At 37.5% G+C, this 19,397-nt stretch overlaps 9 protein-coding genes across 9 annotated transcripts; 4 read left to right on the plus strand and 5 right to left on the minus strand.

The window, feature by feature from the left end:
* Positions 1-14: 14 nt before the first annotated feature.
* Positions 15-1,309, plus strand: EV154DRAFT_573155 (uncharacterized protein; the record flags this gene model as incomplete). The annotated part of the gene is made up of 3 exons (XM_051606380.1): positions 15-1,069; positions 1,123-1,139; positions 1,191-1,309. The coding sequence occupies 3 exons, from the start codon at positions 15-17 to the stop codon at positions 1,307-1,309; spliced, it is 1,191 nt and encodes a 396-aa protein (XP_051463726.1).
* A 1,543-nt stretch (positions 1,310-2,852) lies between these two features.
* EV154DRAFT_454752 (uncharacterized protein) lies at positions 2,853-5,003 on the minus strand. The gene is made up of 5 exons (XM_051597319.1): positions 4,919-5,003; positions 4,710-4,851; positions 3,933-4,653; positions 3,272-3,878; positions 2,853-3,216 (listed from the first exon to the last, which is right to left on the minus strand). The coding sequence occupies exons 1-5, from the start codon at positions 4,944-4,946 to the stop codon at positions 2,993-2,995; spliced, it is 1,722 nt and encodes a 573-aa protein (XP_051463727.1). The 5' UTR covers positions 4,947-5,003; the 3' UTR covers positions 2,853-2,992.
* A 451-nt stretch (positions 5,004-5,454) lies between these two features.
* Positions 5,455-6,074, minus strand: EV154DRAFT_475639 (uncharacterized protein; the record flags this gene model as incomplete). The annotated part of the gene is made up of 2 exons (XM_051597988.1): positions 5,455-5,782; positions 5,989-6,074. The coding sequence occupies 2 exons, from the start codon at positions 6,072-6,074 to the stop codon at positions 5,455-5,457; spliced, it is 414 nt and encodes a 137-aa protein (XP_051463728.1).
* A 2,072-nt stretch (positions 6,075-8,146) lies between these two features.
* Positions 8,147-10,290, plus strand: EV154DRAFT_489681 (SKIP/SNW domain-containing protein). The gene is made up of 4 exons (XM_051599320.1): positions 8,147-8,200; positions 8,267-9,592; positions 9,655-9,788; positions 9,846-10,290. Exons 1-4 carry the CDS (start codon positions 8,184-8,186, stop codon positions 10,193-10,195), a joined length of 1,827 nt encoding a protein of 608 aa, XP_051463729.1. The 5' UTR covers positions 8,147-8,183; the 3' UTR covers positions 10,196-10,290.
* Positions 10,291-12,199, minus strand: EV154DRAFT_433546 (alpha-2-glucosyltransferase Alg10). Its single transcript, XM_051596736.1, has 7 exons — positions 12,044-12,199; positions 11,889-11,977; positions 11,348-11,817; positions 11,010-11,286; positions 10,863-10,919; positions 10,667-10,809; positions 10,291-10,587 (listed from the first exon to the last, which is right to left on the minus strand). The coding sequence occupies exons 1-7, from the start codon at positions 12,119-12,121 to the stop codon at positions 10,322-10,324; spliced, it is 1,380 nt and encodes a 459-aa protein (XP_051463730.1). The 5' UTR covers positions 12,122-12,199; the 3' UTR covers positions 10,291-10,321.
* Positions 12,200-12,338: 139 nt separating this feature from the next.
* Positions 12,339-15,571, plus strand: EV154DRAFT_489684 (uncharacterized protein). Its single transcript, XM_051599321.1, has 3 exons — positions 12,339-13,147; positions 13,211-13,450; positions 13,537-15,571. Exons 1-3 carry the CDS (start codon positions 12,494-12,496, stop codon positions 15,439-15,441), a joined length of 2,799 nt encoding a protein of 932 aa, XP_051463731.1. The 5' UTR covers positions 12,339-12,493; the 3' UTR covers positions 15,442-15,571.
* Positions 15,572-15,685: 114 nt separating this feature from the next.
* On the plus strand, positions 15,686-16,782 carry EV154DRAFT_489686 (uncharacterized protein). The gene is made up of 5 exons (XM_051599322.1): positions 15,686-15,791; positions 15,856-16,033; positions 16,093-16,216; positions 16,272-16,353; positions 16,410-16,782. The coding sequence occupies exons 1-5, from the start codon at positions 15,705-15,707 to the stop codon at positions 16,728-16,730; spliced, it is 792 nt and encodes a 263-aa protein (XP_051463732.1). The 5' UTR covers positions 15,686-15,704; the 3' UTR covers positions 16,731-16,782.
* On the minus strand, positions 16,770-17,828 carry EV154DRAFT_489688 (uncharacterized protein). Its single transcript, XM_051599323.1, has 2 exons — positions 17,530-17,828; positions 16,770-17,469 (listed from the first exon to the last, which is right to left on the minus strand). Exons 1-2 carry the CDS (start codon positions 17,646-17,648, stop codon positions 16,857-16,859), a joined length of 732 nt encoding a protein of 243 aa, XP_051463733.1. The 5' UTR covers positions 17,649-17,828; the 3' UTR covers positions 16,770-16,856.
* On the minus strand, positions 17,718-19,186 carry EV154DRAFT_489690 (aspartic peptidase domain-containing protein). The gene is made up of 2 exons (XM_051599324.1): positions 18,936-19,186; positions 17,718-18,849 (listed from the first exon to the last, which is right to left on the minus strand). The coding sequence occupies exons 1-2, from the start codon at positions 19,166-19,168 to the stop codon at positions 17,889-17,891; spliced, it is 1,194 nt and encodes a 397-aa protein (XP_051463734.1). The 5' UTR covers positions 19,169-19,186; the 3' UTR covers positions 17,718-17,888.
* Positions 19,187-19,397: the final 211 nt, after the last annotated feature.

Genomic DNA, 19,397 nt, shown 5'->3' on the forward strand with positions numbered 1-19,397 from the left:
CTGAAAATCACTTTATGGCATTTGTTCAACTAGCTCGTCTCTTCGAAACATTAGGTTTATTTCCTTTTCGTTGCTTTCCTCTCCGTCGTTCATGGTCTCCTGGTTATGTACAAATTGATAGTAAGATTATTTGTCAAAACATTATATATATCAGATGGTCCAATAATATTGATAAGCTGGATTACTGGAAGCAAGTGGTTGATCTAAATGCAAAAACTTTTAAAGCTCAAGAAGAGAACAAGCTCCTTCGGTTTTGCGGTACCATTCAGACAGACGGTGTTGGTGTAACAGTTCTTAAGAAAAGAATAGACAGGCAGTCATCTTATACCACAACCATAAAAGAGGCAGATGAGAAGTTCAAGTATATCAGCGACTTAAGTGCTCAAGAACATAAAGCTGTGAATGATCGGTGTGTTGCTATTGATCCCGAAAGAAGAGACCTTCTCTTTTGTGTCGATAAAAAATCTACTGTAGAAACTCCTATTAAGTTTCGATATACTAAGCAGGACCAGGACAAAACCAGAAAATCCAAAAAGTATCGTAATATTCTACAAGCAATGAAGTCGAACAATCCTGCTGTTTACCAAGCCGATAATGTTCTTGCAGAAAACCAAAGCAGCTCACTGGAAATGGAGGGTTATCGTCGTTTTCTCGAACGTCTAGGCCAGAATTACGCTGTCCTCGACAATTTCTATGGGTATACAACAACGTCTTCTCAAAACCCACAATTCATGCTCCGGAAGTTGCGTTTAGCTACGTATTTTAACAAACAACGTGCTGATATGCAACTTATAAAATCTTTAAAGCAAAAGTTCGGTAAGGATGCGATCTTTGTCTTGAGAAACTGGTCTGCCCCAAACGCACGTTATCATGAACCAATTCGAGGCATCGGATTGAGACGACTTCTTTTACGAAATCATCTTAGTCTATTACTCATCGACGAATTCAACACGAGCCGATGCTGTCCGTCTTGTCATAATTTGAGCCTAAAGAAATTTAAACAAATCGACAATCCTAGGCCCTACCAACGAAGCAACTATCCTTTAACCCTTTGCCATGGTCTTTTAAGGTAAATACATCTCCTTGAAACGTTTATATTTTTTTTTAAACTTTTTGATGTAGATGCACCAATCAAACTTGTATGACCAAGATGCAAACCTAAGGATTCCAGTATAAGCTTTGGAACAGAGATTTAGCCGCCTGTTTGAACATGATTTCAATCATTCTAAATTTAAGAAACACTGGTCAAATCCCAGAACGATTTGCACGTCATGTCCACTCAAAAAAACGTCCTCGAATGGGTGAATAGTTATCCATGCCAGTTATCGCTGGTGTTACCTGTAATACACTTTTTGGTAAGGCTTTTTATTATTGCTTGCTAGATAACTAACTGTACTTGTTCTTATATTTTATTTCTGTTTATATTTCTCTACCTCTCAACCCTTTCCATGTAAGTACATTGCGCTGTTTAACTTTCTAAAGAGAGCTCTAACTTTTTTAAACCCATTTGTATTTCCATCCTTGAATGATATTATATTTTATTTTTGAACGATTTTTTCGCAACAGTGAACGAATAATTTCTGAATAAAGTGTATACTCAACAATGAGCACTTGATACTCTTATTTCTTTGTGTAGTTGTCTTTTTGCTGTCGCAGGGACTCTTACTCTTGCTACATCAACTCTGCATTTTTTTACAGTAAGGGGCCCTAACTTCTCCGTTCCTAATTTCATATTCTTGACTGTTTGGTCATTATTTACAGAGGATTCTATCCGGTGGATATATAATATTACTTGATGAGTCAGCATTTTCTGTGAAAGAGGGCTTATTCCTAAAAGATTTTTATAAGTGAGGAATAAAGTTTCGCTGCAAATAAACTCACCATAACAAGCGAGCGGTAGCTGTTCAAGGCACTGACCTGTAGGTTTTTTTCCTGTATTTTATTGATCTCTCTTCATTGTCTCACCCGCAGAAATAAAAAATACCTCCTAGATGAAAACTTATACAGACTCGAATCCACACCCACCCAGGAAATTGAGCATTTCTCACTACCATCTAAGTTTTTATCCAACATGTATTTCTACCATACTAACATTATTTCATAGGCCAGCATTCCTTACCGAATTCACATATGGAACCCCAATAATGAACATATTAAACAAGTATGAGTATTTGCTATCACTGCTGTCTTGAATTAAATTACACGTTTTGAAGAATAGAAATTTCGGATTTAGGACAAGATGGAGAGCTGGTTTAGTATCGAAATACATTTCATTTTTTTGAAAAAAGGTAAAAAAATATTTATGCATATATCTTGTTCAGTATCCAGACTAAATTTATTCATAGCAACTCTTGAAACTTGTGGGCTCTCTCAAAAACACCTCTTTACGTATACTGACATCTCTTATTAAGAAAAGATACCAAAAACACATGTGTTGGATACAAGATCCTGTATTATTTTAAATCTCCTGGCTGTTTGCAAGAATTTACCCTTTTTTAAATTTTATGGCTAAATTAGCACTAAAACCATTGAAAATGTCTGCACATATAACCCCATTTACACACATCAATCTATCGAATCAGCTGGACAGTTTTCATTGAACCAAGAATTCTCGGTCTTTTTTTTTTTTTTTTTTTTTTTTTTTGGGAAATCTATGATGGATATAATTTAGCATTCTAAATTAGGCGATACTTACACTCAAAACTAAAGATTTGATTTTTGCTCCATGATTAACTGGTTATTCCCAGCCACTTTAATGGATATATCCCTACCCATCGCAACCAAGCTGCTCATACTCTTACAGCTTTAAATTTACTATAATAATTACGCAAAAAGGCAAAAACATCATCTTCTTAAAAGCTAAAACTTTGAAATGTTTATTAAGCGCTATTTTTTGAAATAGGAGGGATTCTTTGGATCACTTGTTTCCAGACTTTTATGTCCAGACGAATGACCTTCATTCAATTTCTCCAATAAATGACATATCATCCACCTACCTATAAGAGCCTGTATAAATCGCTTTTACGTTTTCGATTTCTACCTCAAGCTTGATTTCAGTTTGATAGAGATAAAATTTTACATCAAAGTCAACAATATCACTAGGACCTTTGCCTGGGAGATTTGGCAATTTAATTTCAAAATCAGTAACTTTCTTTACCGTGTCATCTGTGGTATATCTGGGAAGCTCATCAGGATTGCCATCATATGCATACAATTCTATAATATATGGCTGGTTAGATGTTATAATCCTGTACCTTTGGTGAATACTAACGCAGTACTGGATTTTTGTTGTAATAGCACTTAAATGATGTGTAAACGTAATAGTCTACATCCCTGACTTCTCCTTTCAAAGCATAACTTTTAAACCGATTGTTACAGTAAACTTCACCATTCTGATCAACAGTTCGTAACCTTTCTGGGTCTAATTCTTCATCAAATTTCAAAGAGCATTCATATCCATAAGTTCGACGTATGATACGCTGCTTGACAAAATGGGGATCCAATCCCATCAGGACAGCTCCACGGACTATAGCCATTTCTCCACGCTTAGGGGCACAAATCAATGCCACATCATTGGCAAACTCATCTTTAATTTTATGAAGCAGATAGGATGATTGGCCGAATCCACCAACTAAAAATATCGCGTCTAGCTTTCTGTCAATTTTTCCCAGCTGTGTGTCAATCAAAGACAGCACCTGGTTGACTACAGGATAAAAGATATCCGATAGTATAACTTCAGGATGCACATGGAATTGAGAATTCGTAACAAATAGTTTGCCCAAGGTCCAGTCAGCTTCTGATTCATCAAATCGATCAGGGAGCGTTACAATTAAGAAATCCTCGTCATAATCGGGATTTGATGGATGGCATACTTGAGACTAAAAGCTTTTGAGAGAACGATTTTATTTTTACTTTTTTCATTTTTAATATACCTTTGTTTCATCCGTGAATACCTTGACAATGGCATCCAGCTCTTTGTCAGTCAAAGGGTCTTCATCTTCAAAAAATAATTTGATATTATCAGAAACAAATCTCCTAAATCTCACATCCAGGGTAGTTGAACCACATGATGCACCATCGCCTACAACTTCCTCCATAAGCGAATTTTTGCCCTTTTTATCACCAGATATACGATATACCACAAGATCTACTGTTCCTCCACCAGCATCACAAATGAGAAAATTTTGACCAGGTTTAAGATTGTATTCATCAAGAAAAGTTTCACAATACATAGCAGCAGCTTCTGGCTCTCCAACCAGCAACAACCTGTCCTGTGGATCTTCTTTACTGATAAGTCCAGCTCTAATGACCGCATCTCGCATTATGATTTTAGCCTTTTCTGTCCAAATAACAGGTACCGTCAAGCAGAACCGTAACTTATTTGTATCAAATGACCTTCCAAAATGGGCTTCCAACTGCCCGCACGTATGTTCAAAAATTGCTTTGAGGTAATCTGAAATTGCCTGTTCTACATCTATTCCGGAAGCCAATTCTGGGATGTTAAGATCTTTTTTGGTTTCGTCCAAGTGAAGTTTAAACAACGAGATAATTTGAATGAATTTAGCAACTTCTCCAAAACCACCCCATTTAATTAATTTGCCATTTGTATATGCTGATCTTGTGGGCGTTTGACTATAGGCTGTAACTCCTGGCCTAAAATCAAATATATGAATAAGCGTACTCTTATGAAACGCAAAAAAGACTGTTACCACTTGCTCACATCATAGACGACAGCACGTCCTCTTTCCATCTCCCCGACTCTCGCGTAAGCAACACCAGAATACGTGGTTCCAAAGTCAATGCCCATAACAATATCGTAATCTTTTTTTGTTTTTTCTGATAAACCCGAAGCTGTATAGGTTGTTGATTATACATAATGTTTTTAGTTGATTGTTGATACATTTGTTATATATCATACTTTTATCGCCATTTAATTCTCCTGTCATTTAATTACGTACGTGATGTATATTACAAGAAGTGTGATTATAATGCAAAGAAAGAAGAAGGAGTATAAGTTAGGGGGATTATCTTTTAGTTTACGATTAATAAATAACAACATTATTATTGTCTAAGCCGGTTTATTATTGTCACACGAAGCGCCACGACAAAAACCGTTAATTTGAAATAAACAGTTTCTTTTATACATCTAAACTATGATTTGTTAAGCATATTTTACATGAATAAGTTCCTAGAAATTTGAAGTTATATACTTCTACTTCCTGAGTACATTTTGCATCAAGTTTTACGTTATATCTTAACGCTCATTATGCGTATCTAAGGCAGCATTTGAAATTAACTTTTTAATTCTAAAGTACGAGGTATCGGAACACATAACATGACGTTTAAAATATGCGCGTAATTTTTTGCAACATGAGCAAAAAATATCATGGCGGCCCTTTCACACGTCAAAATATGCATGTATGGACAGTTTATTGTTTGTTGATATTGTTAAAATTAGGTTACTTCTTCCGGAATGGTTCCTTGGATCCCAGTCCCTCCACTATCGACAGGGATTGCTGATCTCTCGTATTGACTATATTTCATTTCACTGTTTCCAATAATGAATGTAACCATTACGTTTTTCAGTGTCATCATTGGCAACATGAGCATTGTCTTTGGGATAAGACCTTGTGTAAATACTTTTTTTTTTTTAATATTTACTCCGTGCTTAATCTCAGTCTGATACAGATAGAACCGTATGTCAATGTCCAGTAGGTCATTTGGATTCCGACCTGGTAACGGTAGAATAGTTAAAATGTTAAATTTCTTATAATTTTCTTGACTTTTGTATTATCAGCGTTTTTTGTAGTATCATAGATGTCGCCATCATAAACAAATGAATCTATACAAGAAGCTGTGTTAACTATCTACACATATCATAAAAAATAATCTATCATTTTACGTAGTGACGTTTGGCTGTCATAAAAGCTAGTAAAATATGCTTCACTGTAATTTTCTATCTCGTTGATACTTCCCTTTTTGACATACTATCGGAACCTGTCATCGTAGTAGGTTTTTACATCTTTATAAGCCACTGTCGTTCTTCCTTTATTTTTCTCATCGTCATATTCCATTGCTTATCGTTATCCATATGTACGTAAAATACTCAATCCCAAATTAAAACAGTACCGCAAACAGTGGTTATCTACCCACCTTTTAATTGACATATTGAATAGGCCTTTTGAGGAAAATTAACTTATTGGTCTTTCCAAGGAAGCTTGAGGTATGGAAAAAAAAAATTCGTCTTTTTCTTCTACATATTCATTCCTATCAAATAAATGAATTCAAGTACTCGTCAAATCGAACAGTGTTCTAAAGTCTGTAGTACTCTTTGATCAGTTTACCTAGGAAAGTCTTTGGTTATTAAAGTCGTTATATTTTACAGCTTTACACTGGCATGGGCTTCATTTAAGAGGTCACGTCAGGTGCAATGTCTTTTTATAAATTTCTTCATTCGTATGTGCATTCCGACTTGAATTTATTCCTAGTTTTAGGAACTCTTAGAAACTGGTATCCTATCTTCGGATTGTTTAAAGAGTAAGTAAAGACGATGAATAGTCGTAGCCGTTGTGTAGCAAGTTGAGTCCGCTCTTGATCGTTTAGGTTTTTTCTTTAGGAGCATTCGGACGGTTGTGGGAAGTTTAGTGCTCGAATTCGCCTTGAAAGAGCCTTGCCTAGGTTTTACAGGTTCACGCTGGGGGGGGGTACAGCAATTTATATAAACAGACAAAGAGTGAAATCTTCCTAGACAGTTACCTCTCTACACGAAGTGTCTGCCTCCGTCTAATAGTGCTGCTATGGCTCTGTAGCTAAGGTAAAAAGCATTACCCCAACATGATTCAGGGAGTATTATTCTTGGTGACTTTCTCTGTTGTGTATTGTGGGCGGGCAAAATTTGGGCAGGATCAGGTTCTCTTGTACTTGGTGTGCATTATCTTAATTTTTTTGGTTTAAATTGTGCTTCGACCCTTTTGTGGTCTGATATGTTAACCAGCTTTCTGTTGGGATCTAAGGGAAGCACCTTCAGTTAGCATCTTTTTTTATTTTTAACTAACTAGAAATAAATGCAATTATAACTGTCTGCTTATTCCAATTGAATTTTTTTAATGGGTACCTCGTTAGTAATATCTACTTTTTTTGAGGTTATAAAAAACATACAGATAGCACTGAGAGTTTGATGTACTTAATATATTTAACTTTATGACTGCTCCTTTTGTCTGAATATAATTTTACTGTCCCTTAAAATAGATTTTGTTGACAATAAAGCTTCTGTAAACGACCGTTTGCATACGCCTATTGTACAGACCATAACTGTTCCTTTCTCCTCTGTGAATTACATCCTGTACATAGTGTGTTGAGATCCCATGAACAAATATATAATATCATTTTTGATGGATGTAATATGAAAACGAATGAACTGAATGTTTAAAAAAAACATGAATCTGCAAATGTAAATAAACTGTGTTGTAATGTGTTGCTTATACCACACATTTGTCTTGGTTGTCCGAGCGTTTTTGAACAAGTGCAAATTTGTTGTCTCGAAATCCGAAAAAAAAAAGACTTACTTACCTGTCTTGGTCCTATTTTTGCAAAACCGAAATAAGAGAGGACGGTTTATATATACCTGTTAGAGATAATTGTCTAACTAATTGTAAGTTTTAAAACACTCCTTCGCGATAAAAAGCTTAGATACAGCTTGAAGCGTTTGTTCAACCATTTGCTACTCTCGATATTATATTTATTATAAAAGTTGATACAAACAATTAAAGAGGGTTTCTCTTCATTAGTCTTTTCTATTATTGATGTATACTTTTGATTATAAGCTGATTTTTTAAAAAAGTGGACACACCTCTTTAAGGGCCTTTTGGCTTAGTTTTATAACAAAAGGAATAGACGATCGTAATATTTGTAAAAATTATGGAGGCATTAATCTAAGTACATGATACACGCTTGTTCTATTTTACATGAATATAATTGCATTAACCTTTTTTTGGAGTGAGAGATCCTATTCTTTGGGAATTTATGCGTCCTTTTCATTGGTTAGCGGGATATAGTCACAGAAAAATCACATTGAGCGGTGACGTTGGCAAACTGCAATAGAAAAAAAAAAAAAAAAAAAAAAAAACTTTACAACTCCTGCTTTATTTCGTTTTTTAGTTTTTAACTCTTTTTTCTTCATAATCATGGCTTCACTTTCAAGGTAACATTTAACCTTTTTTTACCTTTCTTGCAACACAATAAAAAAGAATAACACAATTGTATATAGTCTTTTGCCAAAACCTCGTCAAACGTTGGCTTCAGCGCCTAGTTCAGCACCACAATTAGAAAAACAAATCAATCAAATCGTTGCCAAAAGTAGTCAGCATCGCATTCCACCTTATGGACAACGTAAAAACTTTCGACCACGACTTGCTGAGGATTTCGGAAACGGTGGTGCATACCCTGAAGTTCATATCGCTCAATACCCGCTTGGCATGGGTCGTAAAGATGGCAAATCCAGCAACGATAGTAAAGGTGGTGCTTTAACGCTTCAAGTAGATGCTGACGGTAATGTCAAATACGATGCTATTGCTCGTCAAGGTCATGGCGATGATCGAATCATTCACAGCTCATACAAGGACATGGTGCCGTTCCATGAACGTAAAGATGTCGATGTCGATAAGTTAGTTATGGATAGACCCGGTGAAGAAGAAGTACAAAGCGTGGCAGAAAAGACACGACTTGCCCTCGAGAAAATTGTCAATGTCAAAATCAAGGCCTTACAACCCAAGAATGTGGGTCCACCTAATGGTAGTGGTACTAATAAGGATCCTACCTATATCCGTTATACACCTTCTCAGGGTCAAGTGGGCGAAGGGTTTAATTCGGGTGCTAAACAACGTATTATTCGTATGGTGGATGCCCCTAGTGATCCTATGGAACCCCCTAGCCATTTACATAAAAAGGTTCCCCGAGGTCCTCCATCACCTCCAGCTCCCGTCATGCATTCTCCTCCTCGTAAGTTGACTGCCAAAGAACAAGCTGAATGGGTTATTCCTCCTTGTGTCTCCAACTGGAAAAACACAAAGGGTTATACCATTCCTCTTGATAAACGTTTAGCTGCTGATGGTCGTGGTCTTCAAGAACTCACCATCAATGATAATTTTGCCAAATTCTCGGAAGCCTTATACGCCGCAGATCGTCATGCTCGTGATGAAGTCAGACAAAGAAACCTGATGCAACAAAAATTAGCTCAAAAACAAAAGGAAGCAGAGGAAGAGAAATTGCGTCAACTCGCTCAAAAGGCCCGTGAAGAAAGAGCTGGATTCAAACCTTCCACCACCACAACTAATGCTCCTTCAGCATCAGAGATAAACACAAACAGACCTTCCGCTAGTTCACTTATGGCCGATTATGATTCCACAGATGAATCAGGATCAGATAAATCAGACAGCGAGGATGAATCGCCCGTGAGACGTGGAGCTGCAGAAGATGATGATGAGGATAAAGCAAGAGAGCGTGATCAATTAAGACATGATCGTCAAAAGCAAAGACAAAAGGAAATGCGTATGAGTAAAATGGGAACAGAAGCTAAGGCTAAGCACCTTGCTCGGTAAGTCTTTCTTGATATCAATATTTGCAGTGTACATATTCATTTTTTATTTTTATTTTTAGTGAGCAAGGTCGTGATATTTCTGAAAAGATTGCACTTGGTTTAGCTAAACCCACATTAAGTAAAGAAAGCATGTATGATGCAAGATTATTCAATCAATCTGAGGGTATTGGATCTGGATTCAAGGGCGATGATGGTAAATTTTACTTTTTTTTTATGTAAAAGCTTGTATCACTTACAAAAAAAATTATAGCTTATGCCGCATATGATAAACCCTTGTTCAACCAAACATCCACATCCATCTATAGATACAGAGGAGACAATAATGAATCTGAGGTATTGGGCAGTACTAACGCCGAAGACCTTGAAAGATCTATCAAATCAGAGAGATTTGGTTCTAGTCGAGGATTCCAAGGTACAGAAGGAGGCGAAAGCTCCACTGGCCCCGTTGAATTCGAAAGAGAGACTTTGGGTAAACCCGCAGCAAAGAGCACAGATAAAGATGTGTTTGGTTTAGATACTTTTTTGAACAAGGCAAAGAAAGGAAAGGGAAAGAGAGCCCGTGACGATGATGATAGTGACGACGATAGACACAAGAAGTAGAAACAATATGAAAATCCATTTTTTTTTTTTACAACTCACTCATAATATAAACAACATCAAAAAAATCGTAAATAAACATTTTTCGCCTTATTTTTCGTATTTTTTTAAAAAAAGATGCGTTATTTATCACCACATAAATCTCTGCGTGGCGTTGGGTTCATTGGGCCATGCAAATGGTTTGTATAGGAAGAGATAGATAGTGACTACATGAATGACAAGGTACAATGCTAATCCCAACAAAGTACGTGATATCTGTGTGGGAGGTGGAATATGTACCATAAAGAACAAGAAAGGGATAATAAAATAACGGAACTCAAGCAAAGGCGAAGGAACCAACGTCAAAACAAGCGCAAACGAATATCCCAACGATACCAAAAAGCTTGTGTGTTGTGCTACACAAAGAAAAATATTTAAACAAATGAAGTACGATACATGCAAAAAAAAAAAAAAAAAAAAAAAAAAAAAAATTACCAAAAGTTGAAAGATTCAAGATTCCGCTGACATAGTACACAGGAGTGAGTAAATAGCGCACTGTCCAGTGTCTCTTGTATATCCTTTTCCAGATATAAAAAGTGTAATGTCGATTATCACTTAATAAGAACGGGTGCTCGTAACTACAAGGAAACGTGTTAGTGTATCTTTTATAAAGAAGAAAAAATATACATACGTGTATCGATGAATTAAAGCAAGTGTGACCATAGCAGAGACAATACCAATCAAGGTTCTGTGTATTATTTAAGCATTTTTAGTAATTTTCACCAAAATCCTTTTCTAAACACCTCCTTGCACAAAATAACCTTTTTTTTTTTTTTACCTTTTGATATTCAGCTGTAATAGGTTAGCCATGGCATGCATTGAAAGCGTCCATGGAGATGCAAAAAATGAGAGAAATGAGGTATAATAGAATAATTGTGGGAAATGGAGTCCTGCCATATGGTTTGAGCGATCACCTAATACAATACCACCATTCCATACAAGAAACCCCGCAAATGAGATAATCGCCACAAGAAATGTAGCGATATTAGGTAACACAATCATAAAGTGCTGGAGCGTATTCAACAAAAGACTGGTTATGCTTTTCATCACTTGAGCTGAGAGAGAAAAAAAATTGATTAATACGAAGGTGGTACAGAAACTCTTGTAGAACATTACCTGGATGAGTGATTGTGGAGCAACGAGGATTATATAACCCTTTCGCATCCTCCTTCTTCTTTGGGATGGCTGATAGAGTGTCAATAATGACAACCATCATGAACAAACAGACCCAGATCACATTGGTCTGACGAAACGTCAATGAGATAAGACCCGCGATACCAGCCAAAAAATAATGCTTCTTTTTCACCAAGAGATAACAAGACAGTACGAAGAAAGTGGATCCAGGATCTGTATAATACAAAAAGTTGAAAAAGAAGCTCACCGGAAACCATGACAACGACAAAGCGTATAGACTGGTTTGCCATGACGATGATGTTGTCTTGTTGGATAATGTGGATATCAACGAAACAAGCACAAAATATAATCCAATTGAGAATAGTATGTTTGTGAAACGTAAGGCATTTACAGTACAGAGATCAACATGGAATAGACTTCCAACGTATGCTATCACATTACTGATTAAATACCTATTTAAAAGGCACACACATTTTGACACGTCAGTTATGTTTGTTTTTTAATCTCCCTTAAAAAAACTTACAGTCCAGGTGGGGTAGTTAATTTAGGGTCCCACGTCAAATAGTCGCCACCGCAGTATTGTTGTGCCTGAGGTATATGAAATATCTCGTCCTAATATAGACAGCTTAGTCTTATGACACCACACACCTTTTTTTTTTTTTTTGTATTGCTGTTTACCATGTAAGGTTGAGGTACATGAGAGTTAACTAACTGACTTGTGAAAAGTAAGTTGGCGACATGAAGAATGAATGCCATGCTTTAAAATATTGAATGTACACAAATAATAAAAAAAAAGGGGGTTGGGGGAACGTTTCTATTTATTATTTTTACACCAGTTGGTGTATTTTGAAAGCCAAAATCTGATTGACCTTAATTTATGGACACGTTACAAAAAAATGTAAGTTTACCATTGGCTAGAAAATAAAATACAAAGGGCGACTTAAAAAAAAAAAAACTTTACACAAATAATAAACTCTGTTTTTTCGTGAATATTTTCCATAACTCTTTTTCTTTGAACACTACAAAAAAAAATACATAGATTTAGAAATTAATAAAAAATAATAATAATCTATCAAATAACGGTTCTCTTCTCTTTCTAAAAACAAAACGGTACAACTCTTTCTCATCATGACTTCAAACGATTCTTTGGACACTTTGCCCCCTTCTGCTCAATTAGCACTTCTTCACGCTCAAGCTGCCAAGCCCTCTTCTAATAACAATAACGTGGTTGAGGAAGACCCCTTTGTTCCTTCTGCTGATGACCCAGTTGTTGTTATGGATAACTCTACTTATGAACCTTTGATTGCTGGTGATTTCCCCACACCTATCGGTAAGCCTATGGCCGTCCCTGTAAAGAGAGAAATCATCACCAAGAAGAACTTGGACTTGAACTCTGAATCTGCTTTCCCTTCTCTCTCTGCTTCTCCTCGTACCCCCGTTGCCTCTGCCTGGTCTGCCTCTTCTCGTGTCAAGGCCCCTCAAACCGCCAACACCACACGCACTAGACCCATGGCTCCTGCTTCCGGTGGAAAAAAGGCTTCTTCCGCTACTCAAGTCACCGACGTGTTGGAGTTGCCTGCCAACCAACAAATCGCCAACTTGAACAGTAAACCCCTTGGTTTCAAGTCTTCTGCTGATGTCATTCAACAAGTCATCAATAAGACTGGTACCAACATTATTGCTTCTACCAACCGTTCTGGCATCACCACTTTCCTCATCCAAGGTGCCCCTGCTGAAGTTGCCAGAGCCAAGAGAGATTTGGTTGCTGGTCTTGTCATCAAGGTAAGTTTTTTATTTAAAAAGATGATGATGATGATTAACCCCCATCCTTCCCATTGGTTATAGCGTACTGTTGAAATTGCTGTTCCTTCTTCTACCCGTCGTTTCATTATTGGTGCCAAGGGTGCTACTCTCAAGCAAATTGAGACCAAGTCCAACACGCGTGTGAACTTTCCTCGCAAGGACGATGAAGATTTTGGTTTCAATGAGGAAAACCCTGATGAGTTGGTCATTGTGACCATTATGGGTGATGCTACTGGTATCAGAATTGCCAAGGAAGAAATTGAAAAGATTGTTGGTGAAAAGGTAAAAAAGAAAGAGAGATAGTTTAAACGAAAAAGAGAGAGAGAACGCTGTGTTTTTGCTAAATGAAATATTTCCTTAATGTATAGACTGCCAAGCAAACTATCAAGGTAGATCATCTTGACAGCAAGTACTATCTCTTCCTTGCCGGTCCTCACAATAGCAACATCAAGCAAATTGAAGAAGAATTTGATGTCAAGATCCAAATTCCTGCCATTGTTGTTGATAGTGCTCTTAACCGTGACACCTCCATTTCCATCTCGGGTGACAAAGAAAAGGTTCAATTGGCCAAGTCCGCCTTGGAAAAGAGTTATGCCGACATTGAAAAATTGAGTCGTACTGTTGGTCTCAGTATCCCCAAGCGTCAACACAAGTATCTCTTTGGTAAGCACGGTGAGGTCCTCAAGGAAATCTATCATGGTTCTGGTTGTACTGTCGAGCTTCCTTCCTCTGAGGAATCCTCTGAAAATATCTCCATCCGTGGTCCTGATGCTAAATTGGTGGATGGCTTAACCTTTGTCATGGGTAAGGTCCGTGCTGTTCAAGTCAGTGTTCTTGATTTATCTGAAAGCTACAAGTCCTCTGGTAAGGAAGCTTTAAAGTATGCTCGTTTTGCTCTTAAGTATCTCTTGAGCAAGAACAGCATCAAGAAGATTGAAAATGATCACAACGTTCAAGTTGGTGTCCCTACCGCTCAAGAACTTCACAAGACTGTGCATCTTGAAGTTGTTAGCACTGTGGAGAAGGATGCTGCTGGAGCTCAATTAGCTATTTCCAGCATCTTGCGTGAATTGACTCCTCAAGTCTTTGGTACTGTCGATATTGAACCTTACCTTCACCAACATATCAAGACTGCTCACCGTGCTGCTCTTGAACGTATCCAAACCACCAACAACGTCAAGGTTATCTTTTCTGATGAAAAGGAAAACAATGCTACCGTCTTACTTGTCTTTGAAGGCGAGGATAAGTCTGCTGCCAAGGCCTCTCTTGAAGCCGCTTCTGCCGATTTGAAGAAGATTGCTTCCGAATCATCTGATTTTATTTCCAAGAAGATTTCTATTCCTGCCAAGTTCCATGATTTGATCCGTGGTCCCAAGGGTACTACCTTGAACGCCATTTTGGGTCCCCATGCTGAAGCCACTGTTCTCTTTGGTACTTCTTCCAAGGACACTGTAGAGATTCGTGGTCTTAGCAAGGATGTGACTCAAGTAGTTGCTCAAATTCAAAAGGCACATGAGGCTGTCCAATCTGAAGATTTCGCCAAGTCCTATACTGCCGAATTCTTTATCCCTGCCAACTTTTCTGCCCATATCATTGGTAAGGCTGGTATCCATATCAACAAGCTTAAGGATGATCTTGGTGTCAAGATCGATATCGGCGAGAACAAGAATGGTGAAGAAGAAAAGGTTGTTGTCAGCAAGAACAAGAAGAATGCTGCCTCTGCTGCTCCTGTCAAGGTTGTAATTCAAGGTATCCGCTTGAATGTGGAAGCCGCTAAAGAACGTGTGTTGTCTCAAATCACCAATTTAGCTGATCAAGTCACACTCTCTCTCAAGGTACCCAAGGAATTCCATCGTTTCTTGATTGGACCCAGTGGTCGTTATGTCAAGAAGCTTGAAGACAAGTACAACGTCTTTATTAAGTTCCCCAAGACCAACCGTGGTGATGAAAGTCCTACTTCTTCCCCTATTCCCAGCAACCCTGATGAGATTACTGTACGTGGTGGTAAGAAGGATTGTCAATCAGCCAAGGAAGAATTGATGGAACTCTATGAGTATGAAAAGGAGGAACAAGAAAAGAGAAAGGAAAGAGACATCAAGCAAAAGGAGTACGAAGAAAAGCGTGCTATTGAAAATAAGAGAAGAGCTGAAGAGAGAGCTGCTAGAGATGCTAGAGATGCTGCCAAGGAAGCTGCTAGAGAAGCCAAGAAGGCTGAGAAGGAAGCTGCTGCTGCTGCCACCGCTGCTGCTGCTGCTAATGCCACCAAGGAATAAATCCCATCCATATCCCAAACACACACACACACACATCATTGACAAACTGAAATTTTTAACATATATCTTTACACCCTCACATCCTTTTTGTATTTAGAAAAAAAAATAAACAATTTTTTTTTACTTTAAAGTGACATGTCACACAGGCTTTTTATGATGTTATGCGGGGAATTCCTACTTAGTCATCATTTATAGTGTGTAAATTTAAAAAAAGAATTTTTTTCCCCACACATACTTTTTGTTTCTCTTTACTCATCTCAGAAATGAATGTTCAATCTCTCTTTAGTGTCCAAGGCAAGGTCGTGCTTGTCACTGGTGGTTCTCGCGGTATTGGCGAAATGATTGCAACCGTACATATAAAACAGTCAAAAAAAAATTAAAATTTTAATCACAACTAACACGATAAAAAAAAAGGGTTTTGTTCAAGGTGGTGCTATTGTCTACATCAGTAGTCGTTCAGCCAAAGCCTGTGACGAAGTTGCTGCTAAATTAAATGCATTGGGTCCTGGTAAATGTATTGCTGTGCCTGCTGATTTACAAAGCGTAGATGATATCAAGAAACTCGTTGCTGAATTGACCAAGCGTGAAACTCGTGCGTACAACATTAAGCCATTTATAATATGATGACGCATACTGATAACTCTCTCTTAGATTTGGATGTGCTTGTCAATAATGCGGGCGCTACTTGGGGTGCTCCTTTAGATACTTACCCCGATGAAGCATTCCAAAAGGTCATGAATTTAAACGTCACTCGTATCTTCACCTTGACCCAAGCGTAAGATTATTAAATAAGGGGGGTTTGAAAAGAGAAACTAATCCACTCTTCATAGATGTCTTCCTCTTTTGAGAGCCAATGCTACTAAAGATATCCCCTCTCGTGTGATCAATATTGGCTCGATTAACGGCGAAACGGTACGTACATACAAAAATATACAGAATAAGAAAACTAATAACAGGGAAAAAAACAGCCTCCTGGTTTAGAGACATATGCTTATTCTGCATCCAAGGCAGCAGTTCATCACTTGACTCGTCACTTGGCTGGTAAAATGGGCCAACAACATATTCTGGTCAATGCGATTGCACCTGGTTCGTTCCCTAGCAAGATGATGGCAGCTACTTTAAAAAGCCATGGCGACTCCATTATTAGTGGTGTTCCCGTAGGTCGTGTGGGCACACCCGAAGATATTGCAGGTACTTGTATTTACCTCGCTTCTCGTGCTGGACAATATACTGTGGGTGCTGTCATTGTAGTAGACGGTGGAGCTCTTCAAAGCAGTTCTCGCTTATAATAAGTAAATAAATAAATAAAATATGGGCGCAGTACAAAATTTAAAAATAAAAGAGACTCTTTTTTTTTTATTGCTATTATGTACAAGAAAGAAAAAAAAAAAGATGTGTTGATTATGATTGATATTTTATGTACTAATCTTTTTACGAGGTGGTAGATGAATGTCTTGTTCGTCTTGTCGACTACGTTTTTGTGGTATAATCGTGACCCAATTGGGATCCTGTTGCTGTTTATTTACAAGGACTACAACTAGTTCATCCTCTTCAGATTCCGATTCGTCTTCATCATAATTGATATGAGATAATAAGACACTGGCAGAAATAGGCTCGAGAATCTTATCCTCCTTGAGCCATGACCAATCACCCACATCGATGTCTTCAAAGGAGGTAGTGGGTATAGCAGTGCTACTACTACTACTGCTGCTGCTGATGATGTTGCTGTTGCTGCTGCTAGTGTTGTTGTTTATAATGGCGGTGTTGTTGTTGGTAATGGTGGTGTTATTGCTGCTACTGGCAGTAAATAAAGGTGAAGATTCAAAGTCAATAATGCCTGTATCTAATAAAGTATTTGGATCAAGTAGAGCAGAAGGTACGAGATCTACATGATTCATGTTACTATTATTGTCATTACAGGTGAACCACCAATCATCCCACTGTTCTTGTTGTTGGTGGTCAAATCGAATGCTTTCTGCTTCGGCCATCAACACCCTATTTTGCTCAAGTTGAGCCATTTCCAGCGTTCTATTTTGAGGAATCGCATGAATATCTTTATTCTCTCTTTTTGTATGTAATCATCTTTACCTGGATGCTAAAATGACCCTTCTTAGGGGAAGTTCACGTCGAGCACGATGTCCCAAATTAATTTTATTAGGGCTGGCTTGTATAATACGTTCAATCAAATGATATTCTTCTGTGTCCATCTGGTTTTATTTTTATTATGATTATAATTATACACACAAACAATTACACACACTCTCACTCTTCTCCACAAAAAAAAAAAAAAAAAAAATTAAAAAAAAAAAGAAAGAGGAGGAAGGGAGGGGAAATAAAATTGAAAGGAAAGAAAAAGAAAAAAAGTTGTCGGTATTTCAATAGTTTTTGTCGTGTGATGTGCGAGCTATTTCGGAGTTTCAAGAAAGCACAGGCCAGCCAATAAATGACTATAAGGCTATCACTTTACTTTCTGAATTGACGGCAGTTGCCATCCCTACTCTCTTTTGACCCAAATCAAATACAAAGAAAGCGGATCGTAAAAGGCTATCACCTAGCACCAAACTGTTCTTCTTATCAAAGTTGTAAGTGATACCAAAGGCACAATGTTGATCGTCAAAGGGTAAGATTAAATCTGCCAGATCAATTGATAGTTGTGCGCCTTTAAAATCCAACAAGATCTTTTTGTGGCTCGTTTTCAATTCACATTTCACCAAATAAAGTTCATTTTGAAGATCAAATGTCAACTTTTCTTGTGTTACATCGGACACAATACGATCGACCAATGTCTTTGTCAGGTACGAGAGTGTCGTGCCTGTATCCAAAATCACGTTGGACTTGACTTGTTCTTTTGTGCCATTCTCCACACCGATAGATTCCAATTGTACAGACCAGAAAGTATAATCTAATTCCTGTGTCTTTGGGTTTGTATTCTTTTCTACAGGTACATAGGAAATCTCTCCTTTGTACCGTGTCTCATCCACACCACCAATCGTCAATTCACTGCTCCACCCATCTCCGATATTCAATGAAATACAAAAAACCGGATTTGAAATCATGTTTTCTTGTGCTAGTTGAAACACAAATGGATTATAGGCTTCTACCGTATCACTGTTGGCGGTCAATGCGGGAAATCCCAAACCCAAAATGCCATTGGAGGTCATTTTCACACCTTGAGTGATAATATCTTTGGCTGACTTGGTTAAGCCGAATGTCTGTGAGATGCTTAATTTGGATGTAGGTGATAAACTGATTTTATCCTTGGCATATTCCCCATGGATACTGCCCTGACCGTAGGTTAATGCAAAAGATAAATTCATGCTTTGAAATGTACTACTCTTAGACGAATCAAATCGGGCATAAGGGCATTCATTTGAAGCACAAGAAGACCAAGGCACCCAGGTATCTGCACTAATTTAAAAGGTATGACGTTATTTTAATTATCTTTCAATAGTCTACTTTTTTTTTGCTAGTGTATTTTTAAATATATATTTTACCTTCCGGTGTCAACAGAGACTTGAAATTCTTGTGGGGGTGTACCGATGTAGATCTTGGTGAGATATTCGGTTCGATCGGCATTGTACAATTTGTAACCTTCCGAGCCTGCTCGTTTGGTTAAATGTGTGTGTCGGGTGAGAGGCAATCGGATAAAGTCATTGTTAGGTATGACGTAGGCAACTGCGGTCGATAACAGTAGTAGGGATGAATAAGATACAATGATCGAAACCATTTCACCAAAAAAAAAAAAGATGCTAGGAGTAATTAAAAGAAATAAAAAAAAAGGTAGATGTATTTATATAGAAAAAAAAAAAGAAGGGAGTTCCAAACAAGCTATATAAAAAAGGATCGAGACATGGGATCCGTTACACACATATTTTTCTTATAAAAATTCTCTGTTTTTAACGCAATTAAACTAAAATAATGGGAAAAGTTTAAAAAAACAAACATCCACCCCTTTG

This window comes from Mucor mucedo (genome assembly GCF_025094135.1).
Source record: "Mucor mucedo strain NRRL 3635 chromosome Unknown EV154scaffold_1, whole genome shotgun sequence".
Classification (NCBI taxonomy): Eukaryota; Fungi; Mucoromycota; class Mucoromycetes; order Mucorales; family Mucoraceae; genus Mucor; species Mucor mucedo.